The sequence below is a fragment of the Pseudochaenichthys georgianus genome, unplaced genomic scaffold, assembly GCF_902827115.2.
Source record: "Pseudochaenichthys georgianus unplaced genomic scaffold, fPseGeo1.2 scaffold_477_arrow_ctg1, whole genome shotgun sequence".
Classification (NCBI taxonomy): domain Eukaryota; kingdom Metazoa; phylum Chordata; class Actinopteri; order Perciformes; family Channichthyidae; genus Pseudochaenichthys; species Pseudochaenichthys georgianus.
In genome coordinates this window covers 167001-185816 of record NW_027263041.1, presented here as the reverse complement: position 1 = coordinate 185816, position 18816 = coordinate 167001, and the positions used below count along the sequence as shown (strand labels likewise).

The following is an 18816-nucleotide window of genomic DNA, read 5'->3' as shown; positions in this document are numbered from 1 at the left end:
GACCCACTTGACCAATAAAAAAACACTCGCGGACCACCTAACTCCACAAATGTCCAAAAACACATCGTTTTTTACAAATTGCCTGAAAATGGTACAAACAAGTGGCCACAGGTGAGATGAAGGTGTTTATCTGGGCTATATCATGCAATCGAAAGTGAAATTTAAGCTCGCTCAATTGCGGAGATATTCCCGCGAGAGTACGAAAAACTTTAATTAATTAATTTAAAATGTGAAATGTTACCAATATACTCACGGACCACTAGGGGGCGCTCACGGACCACGTGATTTAGACCAGTGATTCTCAAACTTTTTTCAATAATGTACCCCCTTTGAAAAAGAAATTCAGCCACGTACCCCCTGATCAGCGCAGAAACTATTTGTGAGGGGAAAAAGCCTATATGAAGAGGTACAGTACAGCGCTGCACCATCAGAGTCTGATTCATTAAAACAACAACAACAACAGTAACTGAGAAACACTTAAATGCTACATTTCAAATGTTCACAATCCATCACTAAATTCACGGCAAACCAATTTTAACATCGTGCGATAACACTGAGACGACATTAGTTGCATCTTTTTAATAAGTTGTACTTAATGTAGTGAAACATGGGCTCGAGCTTCACTGAGGACCTTTGTCTCAGTGACAGGAAGGCCACTGCAGTTATACTTCGCGTTTTGAATTATGCGTTACTCTGTTAATATAAAACCCACACTGCTCAAACTTCCTTACATTTCCTAAAATTTGTATTTTTTTTCCGACATTAACATAAAAATAAATCTCACGCACCCCCTGCAGTACTCCAACGTACCCCTAGGGGTCCGTGTACCCCCATTTGAGAACCACTGGTTTAGACTGTAAAGGTTTAGACCCGCCGGTGTTGCCATAGTTACGGTGGACAACTTATCGTTTAATTATTTACATTTTTCGCATTGGAATACACTTCAGTGTTTTTACGTTTTATTCCTACAGACTACACGGTGAAAGGATAAGATGTGTGGTGTCAGTATAATACTATTGTTTAAAACATTATCTGTTGTTAGAGTGTCTGATACTTGATAACCACGAATACAAAATACCTAACACATAGTAAAAGTACTGATATCACGTATATGATATAGTCAGACATATTTAAAATCAAGCCTAACGAATAATTAGTTCACACACATTTTTATATCGTAATGCCACTTGTATTTTATTCATTTGTAAGGTGCCATTGAATGTTGTGAAAGGTGCCCTCAAATGAAATGTATTTTTGTTATTGTATCTGTGCCTTTCTCACACAATGTTCTTTTTTTTTCTTTTAGACAATCCTGGTGTCAAGATCTGCACGGTTTCTCTACAACCCGTGTTCAGCAGACCAGGTGGTGGTGCAGCCGCCTGGTTTGGCACCCCCACTCTAACTTTGTCAAGGGTGCTCGTACTCCTGCCCCCCTCCGGTCTGTGCACACGAAAGCATTTCACTCTGGGCTCAGCAGGTGAGAAACTAAAGAGGGGCTTCCACGTGTGGCAGACATCTCACACACACACACACACACACACACACACACACACACACACACACACACACACACACACACACACACACACACACACACACACACACACACACACACACACACACACACACACGGCGATCGCGGCCACTCTAGTCAATGGGTGCTATTCCACCACACGTAAGGTCGGGCATGCAGGAAGTGGAACGGTCAGAGCATATAGCATAGGCCTATACACACACACACACACACACACACACACACACCACCCACACACACCCTGAGCCTTACCTCGTCCACATCGTCACAGTTGAATCCGTCCCCGGTGTATCCGTCTGGACACGGCCCGCACTCCACACCGTCGGCCGTCTCTATGCACCGTACATCACGGAAACACACACCTGCACCACACCTGGGTTTCACCACCTCAGTCCCCCCCAGACCTTTGAAGCAAAGACAAAAAAACACGTTTTGTTGTGAAAATACTGAACGTCCTCTTCCAACATGAGAGTAGCATGCTCACAGAGGTATCCCAACTGTAGCTGTGAACGTGACAGGATGTGAGATGACCTGGAAGAGCATCAGGACTGCTTGAGGCAGATGATAGCTATGTGATTAACATGATGACTCAGCCTCTATGGAGAGAGACATCAAGCATGCTCATTTCTGACGTGGAGCTAATCTGAAGTAAACATTGATACTGCTTTCTGTTCCTCCATCTTGAGACTGTGTGACTCCCTCTCTTGGATATCAGCATGTGAAGGACGCTGTTTGAGATTTTGAGAAAAATGACAGAATTTTGAGATTTTGAGAAAAAAGGCATAATTTTGAGAGAAAGAAAAAAAAAAGATTTTGAGAAAAAAGTCCAAATTTGAGAAAAAATACATAATTTTGAGAGAAAGTTCTAATTTTGAGGAAAAAGTCCCAAAAAAATTCATTTGAGAAAAAATACATAATTTTGAGAGAAACCATAATTTTGAGAGAAAGAAATCCGAATTTTGAGGAAAAAGTAAAAAAAAAAAAACATAATTTGGAGAAAAAATTCATCATTTTGAGGAAAAAGTTAAAAAAAATTGAATTTCACAAAAAAGTCAGAATTTTGAGATTTTGAGAAAAGACAGAATTTTGAAAAAAAACTCAGGATGTATGATTACAGAGAAGAACCGGTAGTCCTCCATCTTGTGACTGTGTGACTCCCTCTCTTGATATCAGCATGTGAAGGACGCTGTTTGAGATTTTGAGAAAAAAGTCAGGATTTTGAGAAAAACGACAGAATTTTGAGATTTTGAGAAAAAAGGCATAATTTTGAGAGAAAGAAAAAAAAAGATTTTGAGAAAAAGTAAAAAAAAAATGATTTTGAGAAAAAAGTCCAAATTTGAGAAAAAAATACATAATTTTGAGGAAAAAGTCCCAAAAAAATTCATTTGAGAAAAAATACAGAATTTTGAGAGAAATCATAATTTTGAGAAAAACGACATAATTTGGAGAAAAAAATCATCATTTTGAGGAAAAAGTAAAAAAAAAAATTGAATTTCACAAAAAAGTCAGAATTTTGAGATTTTGAGAAAAGACAGCATTTTGAAAAAAAACTCAGGATGTATGATTACAGAGAAGAACCGGTAGTCCTCCATCTTGTGACTGTGTGACTCCCTCTCTTGGATATCAGCATGTGAAGGACACTGCTCAGGAACTAGTTGATGCTCTGTATGTGATGACTCCTTCCCTTCTGGAGAGGATCCCAGATACGTGGATCCTGATGTTGAAGCTCAAGCCGGGGACGAGTGATATTTTTCTAACACATTCAAACCATCGTCATCTGATATTTTGTTTGTTAAAGAAACTGCTGTTTAATAGAAGCTGTCTTACCGCAGGCCTGACACTCTGAGATGGTGTTTCTGAGGAATGAAGTCTCTTTGACCTGTGAAAAGGTGAAGCATAAATAAGTCTGCATGCAGTAAAGCTGTCGGGGGGGGGGGGGGGGTCAGGGGTCAGGGGTGAGGACGCAGGGATGAAGTGGTCTCAGTGGGGCCGTTAGTGTAACTCACCTGCTGAATGAGGACGTCTTTCAGCTCATTTATCACCTTCGTTAGGTCCAGCATTTGGTTTGACAGCTGCTTCGTGTTGACCCCTGAGAGAAAGGTTTACTTTGTGAAACTGAAGAAAGGTGAGGGGGGGTTTCTGAGCCTGTTCTCAAGGGACAAACTGAGAAAACACTCGGCTGTCTCTGTAGACTTCTTACCCAGAGTTTGGACGGAGTCTTTTTGTTGGAAATGGCAGTCTTGTATTGAAGCAACATTCTCAAACGTGTCCCCGACCACCAGCTTGAGCTCGTCTAAACTCTCCTGTTGGAATAAAACAACACAAAGAGGACAGCTTAGCCAATTTGGATCCATTTATGGGACGGAAAGATTTCCATTATTGTATGGAAATAGAGTGGCGCAGGGATGTATTTTTGTTCACATTACACATGATTTCACGTCACCACCGCTAAGCTAAAGGAGGCTAATGTTGGGCTATAAAGGAACTACAGCACAGTCACATGACTTCACGTCACCACCGCTAAGCTAAAGGCGGCTAATGTTGGGCTATAAAGGAACTACAGCACAGTCACATGACTTCACGTCACCACCGCTAAGCTAAAGGTGGCTAATGTTGGGCTATAAAGGAACTACAGCACGGTCACATGACTTCAAGTCACCACCACTAAGCTAAAGGAGGCTAATGTTGGGCTATAAAGGAACTACAGCACGGTCACATGACTTCACGTCCCCACCGCTAAGCTAAAGGAGGCTAATGTTGGGCTATAAAGGAACTACAGCACAGTCACATGACTTCACGTCACCACCGCTAAGCTAAAGGCGGCTAATGTTGGGCTATAAAGGAACTACAGCACAGTCACATGACTTCAAGTCACCACCGCTAAGCTAAAGGCGGCTAATGTTGGGCTATAAAGGAACTACAGCATGGTCACATGACTTCACGTCACCACCGCTAAGCTAAAGAAGGCTAATGTTGGGCTCTAAAGGAACTACAGCACGGTCACATGACTTCACGCCACCACCGCTAAGCTAAATGTGGCTAATGTTGGGCTATAAAGGAACTACAGCAAGGTCACATGACTTCACGCCACCACCGCTAAGCTAAATGTGGCTAATGTTGGGCTATAAAGGAACTACAGCACGGTCACATGACTTCACGTCACCACCGCTAAGCTAAAGGCGGCTAATGTTGGGCTATAAAGAACTACAGCACGGTCACATGACTTCACGTCACCACCGCTAAGCTAAAGGTGGCTAATGTTGGGCTATAAAAGAACTACAGCACGGTCACATGACTTCACGTCACCACCGCTAAGCTAAAGAAGGCTAATGTTGGGCTATAAAGGAACTACAGCACGGTCACATGACTTCACAACGCCACCGCTAAGCTAAAGGTGGCTAATGTTGGGCTATAAAGGAACTACAGCACGGTCACATGACTTCACAACTCCACCGCTAAGCTAAAGGCTGCTAATGTTGGGCTATAAAGGAACTACAACACGGTCACATGATTTCACGTCACCACCGCTAAGCTAAAGGTGGCTAATGTTGGGCTATAAAGGAACTACAGCACGGTCACATGACTTCACGTCACCACCGCTAAGCTAAAGGTGGCTAATGTTGGGCTATAAAGGAACTACAGCACGATCACATGACGTCACGCCCCACCGCTAAGCTAAAGGTGGCTAATGCTGGGCTATAAAGGAACTACAGCACGGTCACATGACTTCACAATGCCACCGCTAAGCTAAAGGTGGCTAATGTTGGGCTATAAAGGAACTACAGCACGGTCACATGACTTCAAGTCACCACCGCTAAGCTAAAGGCTGCTAATGTTGGGCTATAAAGGAACTACAACACGGTCACATGATTTCACGTCACCACCGCTAAGCTAAAGGTGGCTAATGTTGGGCTATAAAGGAACTACAGCACGGTCACATGACTTCACGTCACCACCGCTAAGCTAAAGGTGGCTAATGTTGGGCTATAAAGGAACTACAGCACGATCACATGACGTCACGCCCCACCGCTAAGCTAAAGGTGGCTAATGCTGGGCTATAAAGGAACTACAGCACGGTCACATGACTTCACAATGCCACCGCTAAGCTAAAGGTGGCTAATGTTGGGCTATAAAGGAACTACAGCACGGTCACATGACTTCACGTCACCACCGCTAAGCTAAAGAAGGCTAATGTTGGGCTATAAAGGAACTACAGCACGGTCATATGACTTCACAACGCCACCGCTAAGCTAAAGGTGGCTAATGTTGGGCTATAAAGGAACTACAGCACGGTCACATGACTTCACGTCACCACCGCTAAGCTAAAGGCGGCTAATGTTGGGCTATAAAGGAACCAAAGCACGGTCACATGACTTCACGGCACCACCGCTAAGCTAAAGAAGGCTAATGTTGGGCTATAAAGGAACCAAAGCACGGTCACATGACTTCACGGCACCACCGCTAAGCTAAAGAAGGCTAATGTTGGGCTATAAAGGAACCAAAGCACGGTCACATGACTTCACGTCACCACCGCCAAGCTAAAGGCAGCTAATGTTGGGCTTGCCACTTTATAGATACTTATTAGCAACCGCTGTTTTAAAATTCATTGAAGTATTTTACTTCATAGAACAAAATATGAAAATCTTGTAAGCTTGCATTAACCTCAGACCTTATAAAGATCTAAAATGCTGAGTTATTTCCTGGGTTTAGGACTCACTCCTGCACCACTCTCTACTGTGAGTGAAGGCCCACCTGGTCTCGGGCCTGCATGGTCTTCAGGTCCACGGTGCCGTATTCTGCAGGTAAACCCTGGAAGGCGGCAGGTAAGTCCCTGATGGTCTCCACCAGCCTGCAGTCCAGATGCAGCTCCACGCCCCCCGGACCCTGCTGCATGCCCTTCAGGTGGAACAGCAGCCGGTGCTGTTGGCCGTCCGCCAGCACCAGGTTGTTGAAGGTCACCGAGGTCATCCTCTTGTCGCTCCGCAGGTAACGCAACACAGCTGAGAGGATGAGGATGAGGAAGAGATTTAGTTTATTTGTTTATAGTGTCGTGTTGTTTGGTTTAGATCAGGGGTGTCAAACTCAAGGCCCGGGGGCCAAATCCGGCCCGCGACTTCATTTTATGTGGCCCGCAAGAGCTTGCAAATAATATAATACGTTTATAATATAATATGCCCATAAACTACATGTCCCACAATGCATCTCGTTTTGTGACATGCATGAAGAGACTTGCAATTATTTGCCCTGGACTTCTGCTTTCAGACGTAGTTAATGACTAAGTTATTATCCTATCTGATAATAATCCAATTCAGAGGCAATAATGTAATATAATACATTATTTTATATATATATATTTTATATTTATATAGTTAAAACCGGCCCTTTGAGTGCAACCTTTATGCAAATGTGGCCCGCGATGAAATTGAGTTTGACACCCTGGTTTCGATGATAGGAAAGGGTTGTGTCAAATGTTCATATAATCATTTAAATAATATGTATAGATTATGTTTTATACTCGGATTGCCTTTTACTCGTTTAAATAGTATTTTGAATCCTATATGTGTTTAACAGAGACATATTTTTAGGATTTACATTTCAGGAGGGCAAACGGTGGATTGGCAAATGGTTAAGGACCTATGGTTTAATGATGGGGGTCTTTAGATGCCTAAGGGTGAAGTTGCTCTGTTCCTACATTTGAGATATTTCACTTGTATATTGACTTTCTTTATTACTTTATTAAATATAACAAAGAAAACGTTGTCCATGAATCATTTATCAGTTTCTCTTAAGAATGTCCTCCAGAGAAAGCCTCTTCTCTCGTAGCTTCTGACCTCGGTTGAGCTTCCCCATGACGGTGAACTCGAAGTACTTGCTGTTGTCCCGCGGGTTGAACAGGGCGAAGATGCTGGTTCCTGTTTTGGGCTGAAGCTTGAAGGAGGTCAGGATGAAGGCCTCGTTCACGCCCTGCTCCACCAGGCCGCCCTGCAGAAGGTCCGGCAGGCAGTCCGGCGAGGTGAGCAGATCATACACTGTGGAGGAGAAGGGAGAAAGGCACATGAGCAATGGAGGACCAGATGTATGAATATTTATGACCCAAACTAGGGCTGTATTCGAATATCCGAATATTCGTTCGTTGGAGTACTATTCGGGTTTCAATTTCGTTTTTCGGATATTCGTTTTTTTTTCTCCCGTTTTTTTTCCAAATTGAATTTATTGAAATCTCCAATCTCAACGTAAGAGCTTGTTCGGGGGGGTGCTAACACTTAACCATAAACGCTATTTACTTTCTCCGTCTTTATATGTAGACATTACTTTTCTCCGTTAATCTCCGTCACGTTGTTTCCACAGCAACAACAACTTCCTGTCAACAGCGCTACCTCTCCTTCAAAATAAAAGCATGTCCATAAATAGGAAGCCAAGCGAAATTACACTTACGGCCCGTCCACACAGCGGCGTGCGTTGACGCTTCCCCATTCACTTTGAATGGGGTGACGTCACTTTTAGCCGAAATGCATCGTGGGAAGCGACGTGGAGCGTAGCTGGCGTGGCTCGCTGCAAAAGTTGAGCAATGTTCAACTTTTGACGCCTCGGCGAGGCTTCAGCCAATCGCATCATATGCCAGTACAAGCTCTAGCCAATCAAACCGCTGCTTGTGTGTCAGGGGCGGGAGATTCATGTGATTGGTTGTTGGTCGAGTTTCAGACACGCCCGCCGGCAAGCGTCAGCGCACGCCGCAGTGTGGACGGGCCGTTACGGCCCGTCTACACTACAGCGTCGACAGCGTCGAAAACTCCAATCTGCCCATTCACTTTCAATGGGGTGACGTCACGTAGCCGCGCTTTTTTGCCGAACTGAATTGTGGGTAGCAGAGCGGTCCGTCTCCGGCGTCAGAAGTTGAACAATGTTCAACTTCTGACGCCGGAGACGCCGGAGTAGCCAGCGCCAGCCAATCAAATCCCGTTTCCCAAAATCTGACAGCTGAAGCCGTAGCCAATCAAACTGCGTCTAAGCTGGGAGAGATATCCCGCCGTTCATTTCTATATTTCAAAAAAAGTCGGAGGAGAAACTAATTATCGCCGTAGCAATCACCCGGTTTTGTATGACCAGACCCTCTTCACCTACCGGGATACAAACCGGAGGAACCAGCATGGAGGGAGGTGGCAGAGACAGTGGGGGAAACTGGTAGGTTTTCTCCTGTTTGGGGAGTTTATATATATATATATATATATATTGCTCGCATACAATCCCCGGGGTTTTTTGCTTTGTATGTCGGGGGCGGGAGATTCATGTGATTGGTTGTTGGTCGTGTTGCTTGAATAAAATCCCCAAGCTCCAGACACGCCCAGCTCCAAGCTTTTTTTCGAGCTGTAGTGTGGACGCTCCGTTAAGACACACAACTGCAACTAAAGTAACAAACACAATGCAATATCCTTTTCAATTTCAAAGAACACAAATTGGGTTAATAACTATAACACAACAATACTGTAGAATAACAAAATGAATGCCGTGAATACACCAAAATACACGTGTTGAAGCGGTTCGCTGCTGACTACTACCGAATATCCGGAGCCCGAAAAATGTTATTCGGGACAGCCCTAACCCAAACACATCCTGAGTCGACATGAGGAGATGATGTTGACCCAGTGATTGTTGATCTTTTGAGAACCTGCAGTTACATGCCGGGTTATACAGAGACACATCATATATCACATCAAGTTCTTTGATATTGGGAAGACAACGTTTGGTTGACTACTGATGCTTTTACATAATATTTGCACAATGACATTTTTTATAAACCAGTGGTGGAATATAAGTAACTACACTTTACTTGATTATTTCCATTTAAAACTACATTATAGTTCAAATATTGCCTACTTTTATTCAACGCTCACAGTTACTTTGTACTTATAAAAACACATGATATGCTGATATTGTATAATGCAGTACTTTACTACTAAAACACACACAGTACTTCTAGTATAGCAGGGCCTTCAGTCAGGAGGGACTCGCACTGTTCCCAAATGCTGCCAGAGACGGTCCGGTGTCAGCCAAGAGTTTCTTCTGTTAACTCTGTCCTCGTGTTTCTGACACAAGCTGCTTCCTTGAGATGTGGACTTTAAAGAGTCCTGCTGATGTTCAGGTGCATATCAGTATGTAGTGTCTCTACTTTAAAGAGTCCTCTCCTGCTGATGTTCAGGTGTATATCAGTATGTAGTGTCTCTACTTTAAAGAGTCCTCTCCTGCTGATGTTCAGGTGTATATCAGTATGTAGTGTCTCTACTTTAAAGAGTCCTCTCCTGCTGATGTTCAGGTGTATATCAGTATGTAGTGTCTCTACTTTAAAGAGTCCTCTCCTGCTGATGTTCAGGTGTATATCAGTATGTTGTGTCTCTACTTTAAAGAGTCCTCTCCTGCTGATGTTCAGGTGTATATCAGTATGTAGTGTCTCTACTTTAAAGAGTCCTCTCCTGCTGATGTTCAGGTGTATATCAGTATGTAGTGTCTCTACTTTAAAGAGTCCTCTCCTGCTGATGTTCAGGTGTATATCAGTATGTAGTGTCTCTACTTTAAAGAGTCCTCTCCTGCTGATGTTCAGGTGTATATCAGTACGTAGTGTCTCTACTTTAAAGGTCACCTATCATGGTATCTTTAGGCAATAGCATGGCTCTCAGATATATAAAATCATGTCGATGAAGTGTTTTGCTCAGAATACCAAACGGATCATTCTAGCCATGCCTCATATCCCTCTATTTCACTTCCTGTTTCTAAAGTGCTGATTTGGGGATAAAGCTTTAAAGAGGAGGGGTCTGAGCTCATGCGGGACCCGGCAGCTACCGTCTAAACTAAACGCTGCCGTGATGAAACTCCATATCATGGATTATCAAGGCTCTGAAACAGTCTGGAGCTCAAAGGCTTTCTCTCTTGCCGGTTACACCACGAGGTGAGTTCCTTTCTACTTCCTGCTTCTTCACACACATGCTCTCCAGCACAGGTTAGCTCTGAGTGCTAGCGATGCTAATGTAAACACCGACCATATTACGTCCAAAACAGTCAGGCATTGTTTCTGATAGCAACGTTTCTGATTGGCCCATGGGTCCACATTTCAGATGTTACGTCATATCGGACGCAAATCTGGATCAGCTCCGTTGTTCCCCGTTTTTAGAGATTTGGGTACGGAGGAAAAGAGAGGGTTTTATTTCCTGACGCTGCGTGAGTTCCCCGACTCACCGGGGACACATGTTGATGTAGAGAAGACATCACAAAGTGCATTCTGCATGATAGGTCCCCTTTAAGTTAAGGGTCTGAATACTTCCTCTACCACTGAAGAAAGTTTTATTTTGAAATGCTCCATGTCATGGCCATTTCTACTGATCATAATTCCATTGTTGAGGTCTACTAGAATAGATTTACATTGTTCAATGTTCCAAACTCACATTGGTTTCTCAAACAGCATCTCTGTATAGTCTGTGTATTCACTCTGTCCTAAACGCCTTGTTGGAGCTCCTCCCCCCTCCCTATGAGCCCACGGTGCTCTGATTGGTCAGCTCGCCCACTCTGTTCTGATGAGTCCACCACCGTTACAGCGGAACATCAGTGATTATGTGTTTCAATGGCGTTTGTTAGCAACCAGGAAATGACACCAGTGATGACAAACAGATGAGAATGCTGCGTGGGGTCTGGGTGCCGTGTTGGCGGGACGCTGCGGGGCTCGCTGCTCCGCCCTTTGAGGCTCGAGGAGCGGACAGTGTGAGCTGGATTACTGGTGTCGTATCCTGGTTGCTGCGTGGGGAGTAGCGCGGCTGAGAAAATATACGGCTGAGTGACTATGTGAGTGTGAGGAGCTCCACCACGGATTGGTCCATTTGGTCGTCGTTACGTCACCGTGACCAGGAAGTAAACAACGGGAAAGAGAAATGTCCAACGAGGCGTTCTGGGGCAGCAGACAGGTCTTCTCTGTGTGAGAGTTTACTCCCTACAGGGGGCACTTTGAGGGTTTGACTCTGCAGACCGGTTACATGCAGAACAACCTTCATAGCACGAGGGGACGGGCGATAACCGGAAAACATGTCCTGGCACCTTTAACTCTCAGTCCATTCCTTTGATAAAACTCCAAAACTGAGCAGATCATCAGGAGAACAAATGAGGCGGACACACTGCGTCCTGCAGATCATACATCTTGAGGACTGGGAGCTTTGTGGGGGTGAGGGTCCTCTCACCCCAGAGACCCTGAGAAAACGCCTCATTCCAGCCCCTGATTCACCTCCATTTCAAGCTTCATCCGGTTCAGCTGAAGCCACACTGCTGGGTCGTGTCCTCTTCTTCACTCCTGAATATAAATCCAACACGGTCAAGTTGATATATCTCATACCTCTCATGTTTAGAAGTACCCAGCGGTGGAAAAAGTACTCAGATCTTTATCGAAAATCGAGGCACACCCCTGTAAATAAAGGACACGAAAAGGTCTGCAATCTAAACTTTTCTCCATAAGAACAACATTATTACCATTAGAACAGTGCTTCTTAAAGTGTGGTCCGCGGACCACTGGTGGTCCGTGAGCGCCCCCTAGTGGTCCGTGAGTATATTGGTAACATTTGAAATAAATAAATCTATTTAAGTTTTTCGCACTCTCGCGGGAATATCTCCGCAATGGAACGAGCTTAAGTTTCACTTTCGATTGCATGATATAGCCCAGCGCAACACCTTCATCACACATGTTGCCACTTGTTGGTACAATTTTCAGGCGATTTGTAAAAAATGATGTGTTTTTGGATTTTAGTGGAGTTGGGTGGTCCGCGAGTGTTTTTTTATTGGTTAAGTGGTCCTTGGTATGAAAAAGTTTGAGAAACACTGCATTAGAACATTGAGAAGTACCAAAAGCTTAAAGGTGGGGTAGGTAAGTTTCAGAAACCGGCTCGAGATACACTTGTTGTTATATTCCATGGAATGCTCTTAACATCCCGATAGCAATGAATATCTGAAGTGCTTTGACAAAAAATCCATAAAAAAATGTCATCTGTTGAAGCCGTAATACTGTAAAAAGTACAACCAATCCGTTGAGCCGGGCCTGCTAAACGGACTGGATGGCCTACCTGCCTGTCAGCCTTCCATCGGGGCACAAACTGATCTCGTGCCCTCATTGGTCATGTGCGCGTTCGTGTGTTGGAGGAGGGGCTCTGTGAGGAAGTGGCAGATTTTCTCCGGTTGTGTATTTTCAAATTCTAGCGATCTCGAGCCGGTTTCTCAAACTTACCTACCCCACCTTTAAGTGTTCAATATGCAGAACGGCCCACTCCAGAATAATGTGTATCGTACTATTGGATTATAATGATTTATTGATACTTATCCCTTGATGGGTAGCATGGACATTTTCTGTTGGAGATCAATAACAATCTGGCCGTAACTTACAATACAATAACGAGAAAAATATCTACATCCTATTTTATGTTTTAAGAGTATTTAGTTGAATCTGAAAGGTGACAAGCCACTAAAGTAAGCAAATAAATGAAGTGCAGTAAAAGTTAAAATTTGCCTCGAAGTTGAAGTAAAACAGAATTATAAAGGTATGGAAATACTCAATTGTGCAGTTCTTGCTTCTCAGTTTCTTCCCATCACTTGACGTACTTAATTAAACCTCAGCCAGTAATGATCATCAGCAGCCAATCACAACAGGAAGTCACATGTTGACATTAATTCATAAGTCATCTGCCAATCAGGAGCAAACATCCATTAAGGTTCAAGATGTCAAATCAAAAACATCTCAAATAACAGTTTACTTTTTGCCATTTGGTTAAAGTCAACACTCCCACCTTGCTGACAAACAGTTGCTAAATTAAACGTCCAATAATTACAGAGACATTTCCATTTATTTAGAGTTTTAGGGTCTCCCCCATTTTCGCTCAGTTTTTGGTCTCCACCACCACCTGAGGGACATGTGTCTCTTTAGCCTCTAGAGCAGGGGGGTTAAACTCAAACACACAGTGGGCCAACATTAAAAATTCGTGCTAGTCGAGGGCCGGACTGGTTCAATGTTTACTGCAGAACTTATTGAAATGAACTTATTGCACATATTAAACCTGGAACTAACAAAGCTTAAACTATTGCCTATAAAAACAACATTAAATAATCAGCTGCATTCATTTCTCACGGCTCTATCTGCAGCTTCTCCAGAGTCACTTCTTATGAGTACATTTCCCCACAGGCCAACAACAGCTGCAACAAAACTATTTCCCTCAAAGAGAAACCAAACATGCCCTGTTGTCGTGAGAGAAAGTGCAGAAGGAAGCATCCATTGAAGTCAGTGTGCTGCTCTGGGATGCTAGCTCAGATACTTGGCGTCTCATCTCGGGTGCGAGGTCATCAATGTTTGGGCTCCGGCTCTGAGCGGAGGAGACCCTCAGGATGGAGGGAAGGTGCAATATACCGGCGGGCCAGATCTAATAGTGATTAGAAATTATCCTGCGGGCCGAAATTAAATCCACCACGGCCCTGATTTGGCCCCCGGGCCTCGAGTTTGACACATGTGCTCTAAGTGCTTCACGATGTTCACTATAACTGTGTCTGTCGGCTGTGTAGTGATTAGTGTACCGTCACTTTTAAAAGCTTCTCACTGGCAACAGATGCCTTAAGCGCGGAAACAGCGATGTTGCAATGCTAAACAAAGAGCTGAAAGTAAAGCTGATAGTCCTCTGCAGGCTCATCACTCAACTCCTTTCACATTTTATAGCAATATGGATCGTATCTGATTCGAAGGGTGGCCCTGTCTTATCTCTGTGCCCAGAATACGAAATGACTTTTTGAATTCCTTTCATTTGAACTCCAGGTAAAGCCGTTTATATTGCTGTCCAACGCACTGCTGCTTTACATCGTTCCCGCTCCGCTTGAGTCGCGCGTACAACGAGTCATTAGCGAGGGAAGTGATGGATGAGGAAATCCATTACTCTGGACTTGTTTGATAAATACCATCAGGCGTCCGCAGCCCAGAGTTAGCAGAGATGAATGGCTGCGTGAAGGTATTCCATGAATCACGGCAGCTGATAAACTCTCCCCACCGCACGATGTGTCTCCATGTCGCTGCGGCTCCAATGCGAGTGACCTTGGACAGATGTGCGTGAGACTGGAGGACACTTTGTGTGACTTCAAGTGCTTTATTGCCCCCAGACCCTCTGATTGCTCCCATGTGTGACCCAGCTGGGACAGAGCTTGATAATGCGAGCCAGAAAGCGGGGCCTCCTGACGCCGCGGGAACCACACAGGTCGGTCTGTAAAGCAGGGTGGCTTTACTTCAGAATATATGTATGAACGGCTTCGTATCTCCCGAACTGACGGGATATTTAGCATTTTATTCAGCGAGTACCCCACCGTGGCTAATCCTGTGTGTGCCTCTGCATATGATGTTCTCTTTCACGGTGCTCGGCTTGATCCGCATCACAACTCATACTGTGTGGACACATCCCCGGGGAGTGGAGCCATTACATCTGATCTGACAGATAAGCAACATGGAGGATTACATCACAGGCAGGTTGTAAGAAAAAGTGCAAATTAAATCAAAGACATCTTCCTCCGTGTGCGCGTGTTGAAACTCAAACGGACGACCTTTAAAAAAAGATTCTTGACTTGTCATCCGGAGCGATCACCAATCAATGATCGAAGAAGCATGTATGCAACTTACCTAAAGCCTGGGCTTCCACACGTAGGCTGAGGTTTAACAGCAGATGTGAGGCCAGAATCAGAGCTGTCCAAATACCCATTTTGTCCCCTTTTAGCTGGTCCCAGATCAGCAGTTTCTCTGTATGTCTGCGTTTTCCTGCTTCTTGACTCAGACGTGAGACATGGCGGCTGCTGCTGTCTGTCCGGGTCTGAACAGTGTGTGAGGATGTGAGGAGTCTTACTGGGGCGGAGCATGAGGGCCACAACCTGCTTCCTCAGACGGCCCCATGCAGAGAAGGAGTGACCTGCAGACAGTCTTTGCATTGGCTCCTTCTGCTGCTCCCAGTTCCCCCTGGCTCCAACACACATGTGCTGAACGTGAGAAGCTGATGATGCAGAGCAGGAACTCGTGTTCAGCAACTGAAGTCATGAATGTTTTTAGACCCTGGAGTTCACGCTCGAGGTGAATTCCCCACTTTAGAAACATGAGAGTATTTATTCGAGAATGTCTGAGACGCAGTTTAACTTTTACAACATGTGGCCTCGTTCCCCCAGTAGTGCTGAGAGATTGGTTGACGTTTAGTAGAAATCCCCCCGGAAAGAAATGCTCAAGTAACATTTCTGTAATCTTATCTGCACTGAAGGACAAAAGTGTTGGCATGCAATTCTAATTCTTACCATGTGTAGAAAAAAAAGTAAATTATATCGTTGGATATAATTGATGCAGGAACCAAGCAAAAGTAGAAGTACTTACGGAAAATACTTAGTTTAAATCAATCTGAAAGTACTTAAGAAACCAATTAATGAGTATACACCTGTCAAATACCTGTACTTTCTACTTCTTACATGTTGAACTCAAATACCTGTACTTTCTACTTCTCACATGTTGAATACAAATACCTGTACTTTCTACTTCTTACATGTTGAACACAAATACCTGTACTTTCTACTTCTTACATGTTGAACACAAATACCTGTACTTTCTACTTCTTACATGTTGAACACAAATACCTGTACTTTCTACTTCTTACATGTTGAACTCAAATACCTGTACTTTCTACTTCTTACATGTTGAACCCAAATACCTGTACTTTCTACTTCTTACATGTTGAACTCAAATACCTGTACTTTCTACTTCTTACATGTTGAACTCAAATACCTGTACTTTCTACTTCTTACATGTTGAACTCAAATACCTGTACTTTCTACTTCTCACATGTTGAACTCAAATACCTGTACTTTCTACTTCTTACATGTTGAACCCAAATACCTGTACTTTCTACTTCTTACATGTTGAACTCAAATACCTGTACTTTCTACTTCTTACATGTTGAACCCAAATACTTGTACTTTCTACTTCTCACATTTCCCAAACAGCTGGTTCCTTTAGTCTGAATGTGTGTTGGTGCGTGATCATTATTCTTTAGAGTCACTGCGTGCCTATTGGTTGGAACACGATCCGTGTATCCATCACTTCCTGGTCTTCTCTAAAGAAGAGGGACCAATGGAAACGTTGTCATGTTGCCGTTGTTCAGCATGGAAACATTCATTAGCTAACAATGACATTATTGTTCTATTAATATAAAGGGAGGTCAGGTACTCTTTAAAACAGCTGCTAGCTATGGGTACTTTTTACTGAAGTACACTTCAAAGCCTCTTTACTTTCACTTGAGTAAAGAAGTTTAGTCAGTACTTCTACTTTCACCAGCGTATTTTTAAACACGAGTATCTGTACTTCTACTTGAGTGAAGGATGTGTGTACTGTTGCCATCTGCGACACCTTTCCCAGTTGCCCTCGCTCCCCCGGCCGTCTTGGAGCTCCAGGTCGTCAGCATGTCTGGCACCACCGAGCTGCCACATTTGGAAGAGATGAGGAAGCCTTAATGATGTTTGTTTTTCCACGAGTGCTGCATCCTATTTTTAAAGTTAACAGAGCCTTATTCTGCCATCGGGTGCAATTCAGTAAAAGCTTAATGTCAGTGGCTGCAAGATCCCACTTAGAAGGAAAAACACAAGTATCCATGGCAACTGTTTTTATGACTGTAAGAGAATACGGTAACCTCAAGACCCAATGTTTTTAATTTGCTTTTATTTAAATTGTGTTTTATTTTATTCCTGTTATTTGTATTTCAATTTAATTAATTGTATTTTTTTAATTAATAGTTTTATTCAAAGGCATGTTTTAGCCACACAGCTCTGTGTTGTATTTGGTGAATTCTCCACCATGTGTTCGAGAAGTGCTTTATAAATAAAGTTTGCTTTGATTTGATTTCCCGTTACATTACTCACTGTTTCCATCCCACAGGTGTGTGTGGTTAGTGTGTGTGTGGTTAGTGTGTGTGTGTGTGTGGTGTGTGTGTGTGTGGTGTGTGTGTGTTGTGAGTGTGTGTGTGGTTAGTGTGTGTTGTGAGTGTGTGTGGTTACTAATACTTAGTGTGTGGTTAGTGGAGTGTGTGTTGTGAGTGGTAGTGGTGGTGAGTGTGTGTGTTGGTGAGTGTGTGGTTGTGCGATGTGGGGGGGTGCGTGTGTGTGGTGCGTGTGTGTGGGTGTGTGGTGAGGGACACTGCGGGTGGGTTGTGAGTGTGTGCTTGTGAGTGGGTTGGGAGGGGGTGTGTTGTTAGTGGGCTTTAGGTGTGAGTTGGTGTGTGGGGTGTGTGTTCTGAGTGTGTGTGGTGTGTGGGGTGTGTGGGTGTTGTGGGTGTGGGTGTGTGTGTGTGTTCTGAGTGTGTGTGTTTGTGTGGGTGTGAGTGTGTGTGTGTGGTGTGTGGTGTGTGTGTGTGTGTTCTGAGTGTGTGTGTTGTGTGTTGTGAGTGTGAGTGTGTGTGTGTGTGTGTGTGTGTGTGTGTGTGTGTGTGTGTGTGTATTTTGTGAGTGTGTGTGTGTGTGTATTGTGAGTGTGTGTGGTGTGTGTGTGGTGTGTGTGTGTGTGAGTGTGTGTGTGGTTAGTGTGTGTTGTGAGTGTGTGTGGTTACTAATACTTAGTGTGTGGTTAGTGGAGTGTGTGTTGTGAGTGTATTTTGTGAGTGTGTGTGTTGTTAGTGTGTGTTGTGAGTGTGTGTTGTGAGTGTGTGTGGTTAGTGTGTGTTGTGTGTGTTGTGAGTGAGTGAGTGAGTGTGTGTGTTGTGAGTGTGTGTTGTGAGTGTGTAGTTAGTGTGTGTTGTGAGTGTGTGTTGTGTGTTGTGTGTGTGTGTTGTGTGTGGGTGTGGTGTGTGTGTGTGTGTGTGTGTTCTGAGTGTGTGTGTGTTGTGTGTTGTGAGTGTGTGTGTGTGTGTGTGTGTATTGTGAGTGTGTGTGTGTGTGTGTTGTGTGTGTGTATTGTGAGTGTGTGTGTGTGTGAGTGTGTGTGTGTGTGTATTGTGAGTGTGTGTATTGTGAGTGTGTGTGGTGTGTGTGTGTGTGTGTGTGTGTGTGTGGTGCATCAGACGGAGACTTTGCAGGCAGTCTCCGGGGTTTGGATCGCAGATGGACCTCCGTGCAGGACGCTGTGACTCGCATCACGATGAGGTCAGACAGCATTTGGCTCGGAGATAAAAACCACATCCTCAAACGTCTCCGACACCACGTCTATTCTTAATCGTGACACCAAAACCACGACTCTTCTGACGTTCACTCTCATAACTCAATGTGTCGGCAGC

The 18816-nt window shown here is 44.0% G+C and overlaps 1 protein-coding gene across 1 annotated transcript; it reads right to left on the bottom strand.

The window, feature by feature from the left end:
• Positions 1–1786: 1786 nt before the first annotated feature.
• LOC117442799 (thrombospondin-4-B-like) lies at positions 1787–15373 on the bottom strand (the record flags this gene model as incomplete). The annotated part of the gene is made up of 7 exons (XM_034078762.1): positions 15204–15373; positions 7366–7563; positions 6287–6534; positions 3735–3837; positions 3541–3623; positions 3362–3413; positions 1787–1938 (listed from the first exon to the last, which is right to left on the bottom strand). Coding segments are annotated over exons 1-7 (915 nt in total), but the record flags the coding sequence as incomplete, so codon positions are not given.
• Between the last annotated feature and the right edge of the window lie 3443 nt (positions 15374–18816).